The sequence below is a fragment of the Botryllus schlosseri genome, chromosome 2 (genome assembly GCF_051294905.1).
Source record: "Botryllus schlosseri isolate E-star chromosome 2, Bs_hap1, whole genome shotgun sequence".
NCBI lineage: Eukaryota > Metazoa > Chordata > Ascidiacea > Stolidobranchia > Styelidae > Botryllus > Botryllus schlosseri.
In genome coordinates, this window is record NC_137237.1 from 9,719,805 (window position 1) to 9,738,082 (window position 18,278).

Genomic DNA, 18,278 nt, shown 5'->3' on the forward strand with positions numbered 1-18,278 from the left:
GCAATCGTTAGACACGAATTTGTGTAGTAGTATTCGTGACTTGCCTGTATTGAGATATAATACACCGTAAAACCAACAACACCATATCGTGGTAATAATAAATATATGTAGAGGATGTACATTGTACAAGTGCAACCGCACAGCGACATTATAATCTTACGATTGACCTCTAAAAACCTAATTTTGACCTAACGTATGCAAATTAAGTGTTTTCCCAGACAATCATTGAATTGTATTACTTATCTTCATTTCTGGTTCAAACTGTCTGTCCTTACGAAGTAGTTCGGCCTTAAAAACATTTTTGACTCAAAAACTGACAAACTTTTTCATGAAAAAAACGTGATTTCAACGAATCTGGCCCTATGAAGAATTCCAGTCGTTAGGCTACATCATGTATTACGGTAGAAAAATTGAAATCTGTTGTAGTACAACGAAAGATACTGTCTGCATTCTCGGGTAGAAAGTGTCTGTCCTTACTAAGTAGCTTGCCAAGAATGGAGGAAGAACGTTCAACAGTATAGCAGTTGTTGGCTGACAACACTGAAGTTGTGCGTGCGTACACTGCTTGTGACACACCGTGTTGCTTCATTCTGACAATGATGTCTACGTCACAATTTTTCATAATGCGCTTCTTGATATAAGAACCATGCAATGCCCACGCAGTCTTGCTTCAGTTAGGATATTGCGGTACGTTGAGCATAACACCTATTTGTTTTATTTGAATGCTTATGATTCACAATGAGCAGACAACGTGCCGTCTACAACGGTAGGCCTATAAAGTAGGCTACAAGCTGTAAAATGTCAAATGATAAGTTCCTCGACAGTGCAAAATCTACAATACAAACGAAATGTAGGTTGTAAAAAAATGAATTTGTTTACAATTTTGACATTTTTTGACCTAACTTTTACTTTTTTTGACACGTCAAAAAACAAATTGCGTTAATGATGAGATTTCAGGTTTGGTTCATTTTTTCCGACGGGCGTTACCGTAACGGCGTAACCGATCTTGGGCCACCTCATATTTTTGAAATTATAACATTGTTAACGTCACTTGTTATTCGATATTCCGACTAAATTGTGGTGCAATATGACGCAATGCAATTCGGAAAAATGGGTTGGAGTTGGAGCGAATATCTAACGTCGTGAATTTCCACTTAACTAAAAGTAGACGGACGTATCGATGTCCAACTAAGTATATTTGTGGCCTATTGTTTTGCCTGATAGTCTGAAAACTTTTTAATGAAAGTGGACAAATTAAAAAATCATAACCACTTGAGTAAGTAGGAAAAACCTAATTGAGCACTCCGGCAAAGTAGAAAGGTTACGTTACTGACAATATCTGGAACCTGGTCGTACATAACTATGTATACAAATAGGTTTATTTGGATGAATGTGTAAGCCCACATACACAGTATTGTAAGGCAAAGTGCAGGCTGCGAAGTAATCACGCATTTCATAGTGGACGTATCTGTACAAATACAATAGTCTGTACGCTAAGGCAAGCGGCGGTCTAACAACGAAATAGAACTCATTTCTTCTTCAACAAATCCTTAAGAAAGTTGGGAGTTGACCCAAAACTTCCTCGCTTGCGCACGGCCTTTGCGGCGTCGCTATACTCGCTTAGCGCCGTCAGATTACCGCAGCTGCTTCTACTTCTAGGCCGTCTTTGGAAGTACGACGGATACTTGTCGTCACTCTGCGTGCCGAAAAGAAAACAAGACATCCTCCTTTTGGCGCCGGACGCGAACGACGGCCTCCGGAAGCCGGGGTCCTTCTCCGATGCGCTATCCGGTAACATGAGCTGAGAATCCGACGCGAGCTCGTCGAATCCGGATGATTCTTCGAAGGAGTTTTGCTTCGTTGATTTCGGCGTTGGTGAAGGGGGAGTCACGCTCTTCAGCTCTTGAACGGACATGACTTTGAGGAAATCTTCGTAACTGACTTTCCCGTCGCCGTCATTGTCGGCTTCTTCTATCATGTCCTGCGAAAATAGATTGTCGAAGTTCATTGTTAGGTGCGCGTCTGCGAGATTTTTTAATAGTTCGATCTCTTTTCGCGATTGCAGACGTAATAATTTAGCTGTCGTCTGTGGGAATTGAATTGATTGAATTCGGGCTCCGTAAACATTTGTACAATATGTAATCGGAAATCAGCAGAGATGGTCAAATTAGTCAGCGTTGGTACTCAAAGTATTGTAATGTCGTAAATTATACTCAATTACAAGTAGAAGTATAGAGATTTCAAGACATATCATAACTAGGCCTACTGCAAATGGAAGTAAAAAATAAAAGTATGAAAATTCTCGAATAATTGTTGAAAGAAGTAAATTTGGCGGAGGGTTCGCATCTTCGCATACTCTTGATAGTTTCGTCTGGGTAACTTGTAAATGGTATAGTGCATCTTCACGAAATTAGTAATGACACTACAAATATAGGAGTAATTTCCGAAAATATATATCAGTTGCCGTGATACGCGGAATATTTCGCCCTGTTTACATGATAACCTCACTCAGGAAGGTGATGCAAACATACCCCAAATTCCTTTTAATTTGCGAAATTGGGAAAAAGATACTTGAGAACCTCGAAAAACTAGAAGTAGGCCCGTAGTTCGATGCTGATCAATTCTGGAAATCAGTGGACTAAATGTGTAAATGAGTAGGTTTTTCTACAATGTGACGGGTTCAATGATCAACCGTTACCGAACAGCAAATTGCGTATCTAATGCCTGAAAAGAGCTGGCTCCCCATCACCAAATGATCACAAATTATCACCCAAACAGCATTAACTCCAAAGTATTGAATCGAATTACTCACATTTACGAACAGTTCGAAATATCTCTAAACATGACCAGGGCCGTAACAGCACTTCGTCAGGCCCCCCCAAAACTTTGGTCTTGGGCCCCCCATAGGGTTATAGACCGAACTTCGCCCCCCAGACCCCTCTCCGACGATTCACTGTTTACCGCTATTCATCATATTCATTGGGAGTTTGTTTAGTGATTCAGCTTTTGTCGCCTAAGCGCGCGAAGCGCGGAAAAATTCGATAATTTATGATAAAATCGGTCAATCAGATCGCCGATTGCATATATATTATGCTATCAATTTATTGACCTCTCTACTCACGTAATTAGATTTACCGGTAGAGCTGAGTGAAATGTCTTGAAAACGGGAGGGCCCGTAAATAATGATTAAATATCTTCGGGCGGGCGGACCCGTTGATAAGACTTCGTTACATGATGTTATTTCGTGACTTCCGGTCTGTTATATCAAAAAATATAGAATCGTCCAAACGTAGGCTTCTAAACTAAGAGACGCACACGATTTCAAATTGGTATTTCTTGACTGGCATAAAATGTTTCCCAGCAGGATGGTATTTGTCATGTGAGGTTCAGATTGCAAAGACAGGAACATTCGGCGCCAGTCATTTAGGCGCCTATGGACAATTAAACCTATATGTATTTTGTATAGCCTATATAACGAAGTCTTCGGTCTGCATAAGGGCATATAGACCTTTTCGGCCAAGCTTTTCTCGCTGCCGATCGTTCTGGCACACTTCTTGGAGTCGCATGTTATATGGCCTAAAACTTGATTGTATGTCTTGGTGGGTCGTGGTGCGGTAATGGGCCAATACCCAATAATATAGATAAATGGCTGCTTGAATTCGCGCGCAGCGCGCAAAAATTTTGAAAAAATTGCACAAATTTTCAAAAAATACTCTCTGATTTATGCCAATTCACGAAATAATTTTGGTCCCCCTTCGAGCTCGGGCCCCCCCAATTGGGGGGTTTGGAGTGCGGCAGTTACGGTGCTGAACATGACGCATGTTCAGTGAACATTGTTCACAGGCCATCGAAATTATCGTGACTATGATACGACCTTATCTATAGCATACGCCTACCATAATCGTTTTACCGACACATCCTTCTCTGACATATTGTTTCCCATGCTAACAAGAAAATCCCGCAGGTCATCGGAGCAAATGAAACCATCTCCGTCTCGATCCAGATGTTGGAACACCATCGCGATTTCATCGCTTTCCACGATCTCCTATTTTAGAGCAAAACGAATGTAAAAACGTAATAGAGCCGGTAGCAAATCCGATCAAACCATTTTCAGCTCTGCCATCAGATATACAAATTCTTCAAACACGATACTTTGGGTGTCCTGGGCTCTCGTGACTTTTGACAAAGTTGCTTGGATCTCGCCCATAGATACATTGTTACCCATATTATGAAGTGTCGATGAAAGATCCTTGTGTAGCAGTAACATTATTGAAGGAGTACATTGAAGAAGAGCGAAGGAAAATGTTAATGACTATATTCTATCCTACTAAAATTGATATTACCACTTTACTCTAAATGGTTCATTACAGTTCTATTTAGAAAAAAGCTATATTTGGAACACATTAAATGTTAGAACTGACATGATTAATTTTAAACAGGTTGTTTTTATCATACTTATATTATCATGGAAAGTTACATTGAAAATTGAGAGTTACAAAGGATAATGTAATAGCATGCTCTTACTTCAACTTTTACTAGGCCTGATCGATTCTGATCCAAACCCAAGAAAATTTTCCGATATTTCAAATGACTGTCATGCTTCTCCATTTGCCCATTATTCATTATCGTCTCTGGAAAACATACAGGATCAGTGATCAGTGATCAACCACTCATTCGTATGGATTGACTGATTTCAGCGTAAAGGGGATACAATTTCCACATCAGTGGTTCCCGTTAAAAATACCAAGTTTGCGGACACCTCATGTTTAAAACTCACCCTAAAAATAATTATGAGAGCCGTGCATAGAGATTTCCGCACCGGGCTATTATTAGATTCCGCCATTTCGGCGTTGGCTGTTTTCAGCGCCTGGCAAATCAGCGCAAGAACGTTATTTAGTCTACAAGCTGTAGTCAATTTTGAGGTATTTATAGGGTCGTTCTTCGAAGCGAATGTTCGTCTGGCAGCGCATTTCGTGGCGTCGTATGTTGTGCTGGACTTGACATGTCATGGTAGTGTTGCAGTCTCTGGATTTAATAATACTTGCGTACACTAAATACGAAAAGAGAAGGTTCTACAAGCAGGGCAGTAGCAAAAATGTGACCGTCCCCAAAATGTTGTTCTTGGGCCCCCATCTAACATTTGACCTCCTCTTCCGGCTTCAGCCCTCAATTGTGGGATCCGGGGTCAAGCAGCCACGGCCCTGTACACAGGTTATGGCTTCTTAATGTTACCATGCTATCTTACTAATCTCCAAAGGGTTGGGAATCACTGTACAACTTCCGCCATGAACTCATCACCACCTACATATAGCCATGGGCTCTCTTGCCCTCAAAATTCTCGACTAGGACATAGTGACGTCGCATAACTTCCCCATGTCACAATTGCTTCATGACGTCAGCACTTCTTTCATAAAAATACTTCCCTAAATGCTCGAGATAAAATCAAATTGTGGGTAACTCTTATAGTTCGTTTTGGATGCGGATCTCCCACGCATAATACATATACTGAATTAAGAAACGCGTTTGGCGTCCCCATAAGCACCGTATATGGATCTTTTCAAAAGCACGGCTGTCGTTAACCGGAGATATCATATAGCGAACACACAAGGTATGCGATTGTTGCACAGCATGTAAAGAGCATATAGACAATCAAAGATTATACCCACACGTTGGATATGCAATTCACTAATACCCTTCAGCTATAACTCCATTTGCAGCGTTATGGGAAGCAACACAGCTGAAATCGAACTATTTATAGATTCTGACACGGATATTGGGGCTGCTGGCGAAGTCACCGCTCGAACCTCGCTTCTTTCCGGTGTCAAGTACAGTTTATGTTCAGAATCGCCTCTGTCGAGGGCCATCGAAAGTCTTATGCGCAACATAACCGCCACAACAAAGAATAACTAAAGCCTTTGATTGTGATATATTTCTAATAGATTTGATCACGCCAAAGGGGTCTGCTTTGAATTCATTCAATAAATTCCCACCGCTGAGTTTTCGCGTAGGCTGTATATTACGGTTCGGTGCGGAAACAACAAACAACTCATAAAACAAGTGCTGTAAGTCTGATACGGAAAGGAAATTATAAATATACCGCATGCCACGAATGATGAGTAGGTGATGTGTTTTGAACAACAGAGGGCCTATTGTGATTTTCGCTTTGCTTAATCTATTTGGAAGCAAACTTACTTGATAAACGTCACTTCATAGAGATTCGCCCAGAATCAGTTAGATGCTCGTCAACTCAATTTTACCGAGGCACGGAAGTAGCGAAAACGCGGTACCAAAATGATTAGTAGATCGATACCGATATAATTTTGATATCTGCACTCTGCAGCAGTTATATTGTCTCACATGAGTTTCTATGAAGCCTATATTCTATAGCAGTAGGGATATATGGATATACAGTATATACCCACATAGTATATAGTATATACCCACTTCGTGGAATCCTGCAAGGGATAAAAAAATAGCAATCTACGATAAACATATAGAGTATGATGTCAGCTGATTCTACACGAATCATGATTTCTACGCAATCGCTTAAAACACTAATTACGTCTTCTATACGTTGCATATAATAAGTCGGAAATACGTCATGACGTTATCCAACCAAACAAATATTTACAATCGAACGGAACAAGGTGTTAACGATGAAAAGGTGTCTTTTGCGGACGAGAAAAATATATTGTCACACAGGGTCGGGTATACATGCTTTGTGACGCCTTATTTCCAGTATGTTCTCTTTATCTTGCGGGCCTTGTACAAATCAGCATCTATACGTTGGATGTAATATTTGTGTCGTAAGGTAAAAACAGAATTGTTGGAAAGTGTGATGAGATAGGATCTAAATTCTAAAAGACAAAGAAGTCCACAGCATATAGGTAATAGGAAATATACACCAACCGAATCTTTTGACGTACGGACAAGGGAAACAACTCAGTATTCGACGCGATGTCATCCAGCGTGCTTCGTCAACACAGTTCCATCAATAAATATAGGTGTGGTCATTAGTGGCCAACCATCTAAATATGTAGGAGTTGTTTATATTTTCAGGTGCATCCTTCTAGGTACATCCCGTCATAATGTCTCCTAACGGAAAAGCACCAGGCGTTTCACACAGTATGAAAGAAATTCCGTAAACGACCAGAACATGATATCATTGGGCGAAAATGTCAATCGGCAGATGGTTAGGTTTATTTGTTTGGATTCAGGAGAACACCGCCTCCTATGGTTACAAGCCCTCTGTCGTTATATAACTTGCTATATCATCAATCTCGGAACTGCGAAATGCAAATAAGGACCAATCTGCTACCTAACGGCCATGCTCGTGGATACATATATGTACGAAAATTTACCTCCGGATCACTACGGCAGTAAGGCGTGAAAAGCGTCACGCTGAATTTACAGCAGTAATTCACTAGAGTTTTTAGCAAAAGAAATGAGTTTCATAAAATGCAACGGTGATGGACAGGTCCACCATAAGCTTATTTTGAAAGGTAATTTTTTGGTACTTCATTATTGCTGTCATGCTACCATGAATTTACTTTTGAAAGCAAAGGATAATGTTTACGATCGCGGCTACATTGTGAAATCACTTGCAATACTGAATAAGTCTAATATATATTGAACCGGACGCAAGATTTTGTATATTCGCATTAATTACAAAGCATTTAAAGATAACCAACAACAAACTTTTGTGGAATAGACCTATTTTTAGTGGCGGATTGATATTATCACGTATTGCTGAGCGACATTATCTTTTACGTAAAACTTAACTGGGAATTCGTGGATGTCAGTGGACGCCGGATTACATGCTCAAGATACCAAACGATTTATACTCAAAATGACGAATTTACATTCGGTGAGTATATGAAACATCGCATGATATCGGTTAATAGCATATGTCTCACCAAAACGTTCTACGGATTGTGCCATAATTGGCACATGATCCCTGTTCGAAGGTAGTTAGTCTTCAATTATGTAAATAACTTATAGGCATAAAAGATGTATAACGTACAGCGAAGACACAGCTCGGAAGTTGCTGCATTTTCAATCGATAAGATAGCGTAATGGAGGAGTGTCCGGCTTCTTGATCGGTAGGTCCTGGGTTCAGTCCCTGGCCGGGTCAGACCGACATCCTGATTAATAACACTGTTATTCATGCCTTCCCCGATGGGCGCTCAGTATTAACGGAATGATATGGATGGGGTTGTGCAAGACTTAGAAAGCTTTACAAGGCTGTGGCTTCCTTGTCCAGCGATGTACAATGTACAATTGTGCACTCATGGTATGCATGCTGTGCACTGCAGATCGTGTGTATGATATATCAATATCATGAGTCGGCGTAAATGCCGAAAAAACATAGGACAAATATATACTATATGACCTATTTCCAATCCATTCCTATATTGCGTATTGGAAATGCGCACACAACAGATGTATTTAACAGTGGGCCAATATACGACCAAGCACAAAGTCCCCTCTATCGCGTCTTAGGTTTCGGGGCTTCTCATTATTGATCAATTAGTACCCAAAAATGGCCACGAATGACGTTATACTTCGTTAAAATATTTAATATATAAATGGTTTATAAAATCATGATTCCTATTACGCCGCAACAACAAATGTGGTGTCTCCACAGGTTCGCGATACGGAGAATGAAATCACTTTAATTTTTCGGCTCTTCGATGTTGACGGCGACGGATATATCTCAGAGGACGAATTACGAGCCATGCTGGAACGATTAGGTCACGAGATATCTGACAAGGATCTCGCTGGCATGATGAAAGTGGCGGATGTGGACGGAGATGGAAGAGTGAGTTACGAAGAGTTCGTCGCTCTACTATCAGGATTTGCTCTCGACGAATTGGAGCGACTGATATTAGGCTTACATTTAACTAAACACCCCGAAGAACCAGCCCGCGAGCCTGAAAAGGGTACGCCGGCCTCAAACGAACCGGCTGAACACTCTGAACAGACAGCCGGCGAGCCTGTTGAAGAAAATCAAGAGTTCACAAATCGTCCTACCAAACAGCGTAGAAGATCAGTTGTGTCGTTCTTCTCGCGTGTGCGAAAAATTTCCGTGTCTGAGAAGAAGCCACTGCAGTCCCGATGTAGCTGTCCCGATATAACGCTCCCGGCATCATCAGAACTCAAAGGACGCGCGGTGAATAGTCCCGATAACACAAACCTTGCGAAATCGTCTCCGCAGCGTGTTCGGACCAGAAAGAGGTCCATTCTGAGGCCATTTGTAGAATGAACAAATGCCTCCACCACGTTAGGCCACTCTTGCGCCGCTGGGTCCATAATTTATGTTTCGAACACGAGTTGATATTATTTACCTATATACCGCTGCATATTTTAACATCCAATGATTGCCATTCCTTATATTTATATATAAAGCACGACAGGAAATGGCATTTCTGAAATTCAAAGTTTCATGACGCCCTCGGTAAAAAGAGAGTATGAAGCAGAAATGACAGTGACAAGGAACGTAATTTCAATGCTCGATGAATAGATGAGCTGTCGCTTGAATACTCCTAGCATTGTGCCCAACCCACAAGTTCATATGCATGTATCCATCATTGTATAGATATCACAGTATTCCCCATACTTTTAGTATCGTTCTATCATTACTTCTTTTCATGAAAAATATATGGTACTGAATTAACCAATTTCTTTGAGGTTTTTATTCGACGTTAGCCTCCAATACCAAATGGATTAGGGGATTATTGGAATAGCAACGATCCTATCTCTATGATATTTCCCATTAACAATTAGTACAGACTATGGAAATCGAATACTAATCGACTGTGTGGTGAACTGACTGTATCGTCTTCGTAGCCTCTGCTCCAAACATATGGCGTATGGTGAAATTTAGGACGTGATTCCTATGGAAATCGTTTATTACTACTTCGGTTTTAACAATTCCCTCGTTATTGCTGTTAAGATACACAGAAACGTTATTGTCTGCCAGCTGTAATCGCTTTTAGGTATTGGGAGCAAATATCTTTATCATGGTTTCGAAGGCCATGCCACCCGACAAATAAATTTACAGTATAGGACTGCAGCAGCTATATCAGTGTTGAATGAAGAAGAAAAATAACGGTTTCATTGAATTCGCCAGATGTTGAAGACACAGTTCCTATATAGTGTGACATGTCTACCTTTCTTCGCGTCTGGAAACAAATTCATGAAAATTGACATCTTATCTTGCCTTGCTATGCAGCATTTCAGTATATCGCCATTCGCCATGTGTGATAGGCCTACTATACGGCTACGCAACATATCCTTTGAGAGTTCGTAATCATAGCATCGGCTATATTATTCTCATCCGAGGACCAAGTGATGTTAATTGCCATAAACTAGGGTTACCATATTTTCGAATCGGGAAAGGAGGAAACTTTTTTCAAAATTTTCAAACTTAGAATATTGGAGTAAAACCCGGAAGAAATGGTAAATTGTTCTCGACATTGTGGTCGGTTAACTAAAAAAAGGTCAACTTTCCGGCTCAACTTGAGAAATACAGTTTTTCTTTCACACTTTACGTTGGTTGACTAAGGAAAAAAGGTTGTCACTTTCATTCGAACCACGAATTTCCTATTTAACGTCATGTATGGTAACCCTACATAGCACTAAGCAGTCGATTCAATTTGACGTCCATGAACTCAGTTGGGTGGCATCAAACTTCGAGGTTGTGGCCAAAGCTGCTTATTATAAGAGTTTCATTGATCCAAAGCAAGGCTTTGGAGCCGGATCAATGTGTTTCCAAGGGTGGCGGAGCTGATGGAGCCGGAGCCGGAGATGGTTGTTTGAAATGTAGCTCCGGCTCCGATGTATTTTTTATAAGATACTATATGCTAACACTTTTGGCTGAATTAACAAAATTTTACGGTAACGTTCAAAGGAGTAATAACTTTCACCTCGTTGGCGCCACCTTTTTTAAACTAAGCATGTTCGTTCATATTGTTCATATATAACGTGCTAAACCTGGGTATGCCGTGCATTACTATATTCTGGGACATGGTTTCTCGTCATACCCGCAATTTCGTCATCAGCGCAACACTGATGGCAAATAGAGCGGTTCGAAAAATATTGATCACCATGTATTTCACAAAATCGGACTGGTGCGTATGTGAGCTGCGAGCAAATTAACTGATGAGTAAATAGCCAGTGGTTCTCAAAGTGTGGTAAGCTAACCACGGTGGTACACCAGATCTTCTAAGGTGGTACGCGAAGAGTGCTCTGCGTAGGCTAATGTCGTACCTCAGATTGGCGAGCTTCTGCATAAGAAACAGTTGCAATTATCTCGTTACATTGTGCTTTCTTGCTATCCGTTGGTGCTGCGATACAGTACTAACAGGAGTAACCAACAAACACCGATACATTCAAATAAAATAAGTAATTCAAGTGGTACGACCTGTAGTGAAAAACAAGTTAGTGGTACGCCGTGTGGTAAAAAAACAAATTAGTGGCACGCGATGGGAAAATTAAATGAAGCGACGCCAGAGGTATAACGTGACCTTGTTGCGCACTTCGCACATGTCGGTTTGGAGTCGCGCACGCAGAGATAACGTTTGCCGTTTACTCTATGAATTAGACAAGCAAATGCCCGTTCTTTGGTGATAGTTTTTTAATCATACGGCGAAATTCAACAGTGTGTTATTTTGTGCGCCTGCGAATCGGAATTCAATCCTGCGCATGATTCATCATGTGTGATCTCCAGAAAAAAAGAACTGAAACTAAATAGAACTTATAGCATGATACTGGGAATTGAAAGAGAAATACCAATACTATTTCCAAAAATCGGAAAATATATTTTATGTCTTTTGTCCAGAAAGTTTCAACGGTGTTCTGCAACAACAGGTCTAACGCACAAAAAAGTCAGAGTCCATACTTTTCCAGATTAGGGCACACGCCATGGGCTGCTAGATTACGATTGACAGGTAATTAATAGATTTGCGAAACGGTAGTTTCTAACGTATCGGCCATATTTACTGTGACGAAAGATTTCATATGGGCGACAATGTGGCGTGAACGGAACCACACAACTCGCTACCTAAAGTATATTGACCCATACTTTCGTGAACATATATTTGGCACGCCACATATATGTACCGTGCGCGAAGAAAATTCTGGTCTTTACTTAACTTTTATGAAAATTAAATGTTGGTACTCCGCGAAAACAGGCCCAAAATTCGTCAGGCGATCTTTCTGATTGGAGGACTTCATTACTTCTACTTGGCAAACTGAAAATAGCGAGAAGTAAGTAGATCAAAATTTTACGAAGTAGAAATAGCGGAAATCATATTTAATTGAGTAAGTACCGCAAGTAGCGGAAAACTACTTGAGTACTTCGAAAAAGTAAAATACTTCGTTACAGACCACCTCTGGAACTACGTCATAGTCCGCGAACAATTTTCGTGTTGCGAGCTAGTCAATTCGATGCCCGAATCTCCTAACCCCATGGTGTTGGATAAAATAGAGAGGAATTAGTGATTCAATGCGCGCTTTCCCGTATGTAATCATCTGTTTGTGAATTTATTCTTGCCTGCTTGAAACAGTCGTATTCCTGAATTGTCACGCAATGAGCGTGTATAGTTAATTCGTTACTGACACGGTGCACTGCAAACCAGATTCTCAGTGGCACTTTTTCTGCATTTATTCGGTTCTTTTGAAGGAAAACTTTCTATATTTCAGTAAACCTGATCGACACCGGACGGACTGGTACCGAGAGCATCAACATCGAATTTCAACCCATTGGGTATTTGGTAGAAAGCGAAATTCCGGTCGCGGTATGCGCGCATGCAGCAGTTACACTTGAACAATCCCTCAATTTCAAGATTACAGTCAACTGTATATCTTGATATGATCAAGTGCGGTGCCGGTATTTAAACGTCGCATTCACGTTTTGATGCGGTACGCAGCAATGACGTGGAGTTCTCATGCGACTATGACGTTTTCGACAGTCGACACAGGCAATTATGACGCGTTACATGACCGTGCATACCCCCACAAAAAAGGGTTCGGCGCGGCGGCCCCCGGCGCAACGGTAGTTATTGACTACCACATGAATGAACCATTCGCGATAGTTTACGGAGCCGGAGCTAATTCATCATACAAGTGAGCTCCGGTGCCGGAGCAGTTTAAAATTTGTGCCAGCTCCAAAGCCCTGATCCAACGTCTACGGTAGTGGCAGACACCATGGTAGTTGATAACTTTGTCCCTCTAGCGGCCGCACATATTAAGGGCTCTCCTGAAGACGATGGGGCAGGGTCCACGCTGGGTCCGGATTTGAAGTATGAAAAGATTTCTGAGACTGACGATACGGTGAGGTTGCATTGGGTTCTGTTTTGTTGCTTTGTGGATTGGCAAGTTGACTGTCAATGTGGTATAGGCCAGTGGTGGCCAACATGCGGCCGTCAACACACATAGTTAAAGTAGTGTGTCTTTGCTGCTGCCAACGCGTATTATGAATTAATAAATTGAATCGAAAACTTTTCAAAGGTTTTAATTCGACTAAAGAATTTTCTTCGCGCGATTCAGGGCGACTTGGTTTTCGTTTTTAATATACGTCAGTAGTAGCCTAGTGTCACACCATAAATATGCGATCCTCTGAGGAAAATGATGGGCGACCAAGAATCAATTGAAAAGTGTATGTGTCTCGCGAATGAAGGCTTGTCCGATACGTTTGTGTAATTCCAAGTTTCCAACATATATTTGAACTATCCCTCACTATATCGACAATCCTCATGGGAGGTCAAGAAATAAGGGCCAGCAACATACAGTGCTTAAAAGTAGCAATCCAGCCGCATCATCATTAATTTTATACCTAAAATGTTTAATGGCACCCTCTGAATCAGCTGTCAGCAAATCTGATCACTTGGACCGACCAAGTGTAAATAAGGGATGGTGTGAACCTCTGAAAGGTTCAGGTTCGTGTGAACGCGAACCTTTTTGAAAGGTTCTGTGTGAACACGAACGTGAACCCCGTGACGTCACGCGACGTCATATTGCTAATTCCAACCCTATCGTCCAATGAAGTGATAGCCTATATTAATGTACACGATACCTAGCGAAGACTCGGTCCACATAATGCCACAATTCTGAAATACATATCGGCGTTTTAAACGTCGCTTAATGTATCAACAGCGGTAATCAAAGGATATAATAATTGCGTAAAATCAGTACATTCCGTCGCTTTGCCAACAATTTCGACGAGGACTTACCAAGGAATATAAGCTTACGCCTTAACGGTCTTAGCCAGACCGGACAATGTGTTCGGAGTTCGGAGTTCAGAGTATTGCTACATTGATATTGAGCAGAGTGTACAACGGGTTTCAATACTCGCTACGGATACCACAAACAACAAGTTATGCAGCAGTAGCAAGCACCTTAATCGCACGGATTTGGTTTTAATGATACAGTAAAGATATGAAGTCAAGATTGACCCAGTACGCCCGTTCGATTTTTTACATCAGAAGACGATATCAATGTCATTGATTGGTTGAATAAGCATCATTCGCTGACTACGTATATCGCTCGTGATGTTGTGTGATTGCGGGTCAAGCTCACAGCAGATAGTCACTAAATATTCACAAACGGAAAGCTGGTTATTCCGAGAAACTTTTTGCAACGAAGCAACTAAAACTTTTAAGGTTGTCAAGGTGCATGGTGCATGCTCGTTAAGCGTTGATTTTTTATGCTGCCAGCACCATGCATGGAGTGGCCCGCAGTTGAAATGCAATAAATTTGAGCCAAATATCTTACAATGGAGTGAAAATTACAATTTACCAAAAGGTTCACAGTGCAGAACCTACCAAGGTTCTGTTGTGAACACGAACCTCTAAATTTCCGAGGTTCACACACGGAACGCGAACGTGAACCTCACGTTCACACCATCCCTAGTAAATAATTGATCGTAATATGCCAACTAATAATATTATCGCCGGAATTCATTGACGGAGTTGAAAAATTGTTCGCCTTCCGCACGAATCCATAGCTTTTCATAACATGAATGCTCGCAATTTTGGTGCGTATAGAAAGCCTGCGAGGGCGTTCTGCTTCTACAATTAGGAACAGTTATGCGCAAGGTATTTTAGATATAGTGATGAGACAGAACGCCACAATGACTGTCCGCGGTGCGAAGTCCTCCAATATCCAAGTTAACACTGATATCTGGCGTCCAGGCGGGCCATTACGCCTGTTCGCTGAAATGGGTCGTACGCTATGTATATAATCGAAATGTGACCGTGAAATAGTTGAACGTTGAAATTTATTTCGGAAAAATTGTGGTAGTACTGTACCCAGTGGCGTAGCAGCCACTTGTCGGTTTTGGTTCTGCGCCAGGGGCGGCAGGCTCCAAGGGGGCGGCAAAATGAGGCTGCACAGTGAGAGAGAGAGGGAGAGATACGGTATTCTTTTTCGGCTGCACCATCGTGATGCTTTGACGACGGAGATGCGATACGGACTTCATAGTAAGGCCATCTAGTGTGCACCACCGTTTTTTCTCCTCCATGATTGCTGAACGGCTAGTGGGATATCAGTTTTCGAGTATTCAGTCTGACCCGGCCTGGGATCGAACCCACGACCTACCGATCAAGAAGTCGGACGCATCACCATTACACTATCTCGCTCGGCACAGTGTACACAGCCGGCTAAAAGAAGCGTAATTGGTAGTCCAATAGCTGGCGTCCCGTGAGCTAAAATTTAATCAAACAGGTCTCAATCGAAAGCTAGTGTCGCGCTGATTCCGAAAACACGAATTAATATGTTAACATGGTGATGGAACCAATCCGAAATAGCCGTCAAGGCCGATTGTTCGGAGAGTTCGCTGAAAAAGGAGAATGCCTGGCGGACAATCAGAAGATGCTGGCCTCAGTGTTGTTGAAGAAGTTAGACGATGCATGTTTCAAGCTTTGGATAGATTTAAACTTGAAGCTGAAACTAGGTTTAAAGGCATACATCACTTAAATGATATGTTTGGATTCTTGAACTCCCACGCGCTGCTGCAAAGCGAAAGTCACAATTTATTCACCAGCGCTTTTAGAAGCTCTTACGACGACGAGGTGGACTATTTGGAGACCTGCGAAAATTGTCATGCCTTGTACCTTCGAATTAAGGGTCATATAAATCAGAAGATTGCTAGCTTTTCGTACAAACCAATATGAGGCCTCTAGGACAGACTTGTACAAACTAAACATTTAGTTAGTTGACTGTCAACTAACTAACAGTTTTTTGAGTAGTTCTAGTTCTAGTTCTAGTTGCGGATTTTGAAAATTGCGTAGTTCTAGTTCTAGTTCTAGTTGCGGATTTTGAAAATTTCGTAGTTCTAGTTCTAGTTGTAGTTGCAGATTTTGAAAATTCAGTAGTTCTAGTTCTAGTTTTAGTTGCGCATTTCAAAAAAATATTAGTTGCTGAACAACTAGAAACACTCGTGTGTCCTGCGTGATGAGAACTCTCCTCGCGTGACAAGTGAGGTTACTGAGGGTTAGTTAATACATTGATAATATATAGGTAATACATTGATTATGCCGAGTTCACTGATAACTCGGCTCAGTTACAACAATCGACAGTGCGCAGGGACACGAGATCTCCCGCTGAGGTTGTTTACTAATTGGAATGTGAACTAGTGATCTCCTGCTGTGCGCTGGCGAGTATTATCTCGGAACTATAGGGCTGGGCACAATGAATCGAGTACTCGAATCAGAATCGAGTATTAATTTCGATGATTCGAGTCGAGTAGTAAACGGCGATTTTTTCGAGTACTGAAATTATACGCTCCTCGCCACTTCAAGTTAATTTACCAACAAGAATTATAGTTTTGATACTATTTTCCACAGAGGAAGCCTTGAAACCTTGATCGACTGTGTCGCAGCATACGAGACATAGTACAAAGCTACGAACGTTACTGGAAATAACACATTTCCGAAGTCATGATCATCCCACAAGAGAGAGAGAGAGAGAGAGAGATGATATTCTTTTTCGCCTGCACCATCGAGATGCTTTGACGACGGAGTTGCGATACGGCCCAATGAGGTCATCTAGTCTGCGCCCCCGTTTTTTTTCTCCTCCATGCTATCCGTGATTGCTGAGCGCCTAGCAGGATAGCTGCGGGTACCAATTTTCGAGTCTTTGGTATGACCCGACCGGGAATAGAACCCACGACCTACCGCTCGAGAAGCCGGACGCATAACCATTACGCTATCCCACAACATTGTCAAGATGTGCAAGGAAATCGGTATGGTCGAAAAAATACCAAAGTACCTTTGTAACGGATAACAGGCATTATGTTCTTTGTGGTGGCATAAAAGGCACATATTCGAACATTGCCATATCGCATTCCGTTGTGACATCATAATGAGTGATACTCGAATACTCGACTCGACTCGAAGCGTAATACGTGATTCAGAATCGAATCACTCAGGTACTCGATTTTGCCCAACCCTACTCGGAACTAAGAGGGCTTTCTCGGATGCTGGGATTTTGTATTCCCCAAAGAGGGCAAAACTCAACGAAAAAACATTTTCGCTGTTGATTCGCTGCAATCAGCAACAGCTGCAGAAAATGGTTTAGTTTATCCTGTACTGATTACAGATAGTTCTGTCTGTCTGATTTTTCAGTAATTTCGTTGTACCGACGTTCGTGTGGAAGGCTGGAACGCCGAATTCGAATAAAATAAAAATGAATGACTTTATTGTGAATTAAATTTAGTTAGTTGTGTTTTAGTTAGTTAGTTGCCGATAATTAAATTTCATTAGTTCTAGTTCTAGTTCTAGTTGCGAGTTTTGAAAATTGAGTAGTTCTAGTTCTAGTTATAGTTGCGGAATTTGAAAATTGGGTAGTTCTAGTTATAGTTGCGAGTCTTAAAAATTGAATAGTTCTAGTTATAGTTCTAGTTGCGCTTTTTGAAAATTCAGTAGTTTGTACAAGTCTGCTCTAGGACGAACACAAATTAAGATATGATCGTATGAAGTTGTTCAACTCGAGATTTTAAAAGGGTTAAGAGGCTGGTGCGGAGCAGCGAAACCACGTTTGATCGTAGTGCAACAGCGTTTGATGTTTTACAGTGGTTAGTTAATGCAAAGCTACTTGATTCGACAACATATCTATGCTCGTGTCTGAAACTTTATCTGACCATTGGTGTTTCAATTGCGAGCTGTGTGAGGAGCTTCTCAAAGCTCAAACTGATTAAGTCTTATTTACGTTCTACCATGAATGATTATCGACTATCAGATCTATCCATTCTGTCTATAGAAAGTTCAAAAACTTGA

The 18,278-nt window shown here is 41.3% G+C and overlaps 2 protein-coding genes across 2 annotated transcripts; one reads left to right on the plus strand and one right to left on the minus strand.

The window, feature by feature from the left end:
* Window positions 1-688: 688 nt before the first annotated feature.
* Window positions 689-5,914, minus strand: LOC145433410 (uncharacterized). The gene is made up of 5 exons (XM_080310507.1): window positions 5,667-5,914; window positions 4,525-4,631; window positions 4,106-4,249; window positions 3,911-4,045; window positions 689-1,981 (listed from the first exon to the last, which is right to left on the minus strand). Exons 2-5 carry the CDS (start codon window positions 4,621-4,623, stop codon window positions 1,529-1,531), a joined length of 831 nt encoding a protein of 276 aa, XP_080166633.1. The 5' UTR covers window positions 4,624-4,631; window positions 5,667-5,914; the 3' UTR covers window positions 689-1,528.
* Window positions 5,915-7,117: 1,203 nt separating this feature from the next.
* On the plus strand, window positions 7,118-9,680 carry LOC145433413 (uncharacterized). The gene is made up of 2 exons (XM_080310509.1): window positions 7,118-7,867; window positions 8,648-9,680. Exons 1-2 carry the CDS (start codon window positions 7,796-7,798, stop codon window positions 9,263-9,265), a joined length of 690 nt encoding a protein of 229 aa, XP_080166635.1. The 5' UTR covers window positions 7,118-7,795; the 3' UTR covers window positions 9,266-9,680.
* Window positions 9,681-18,278: the final 8,598 nt, after the last annotated feature.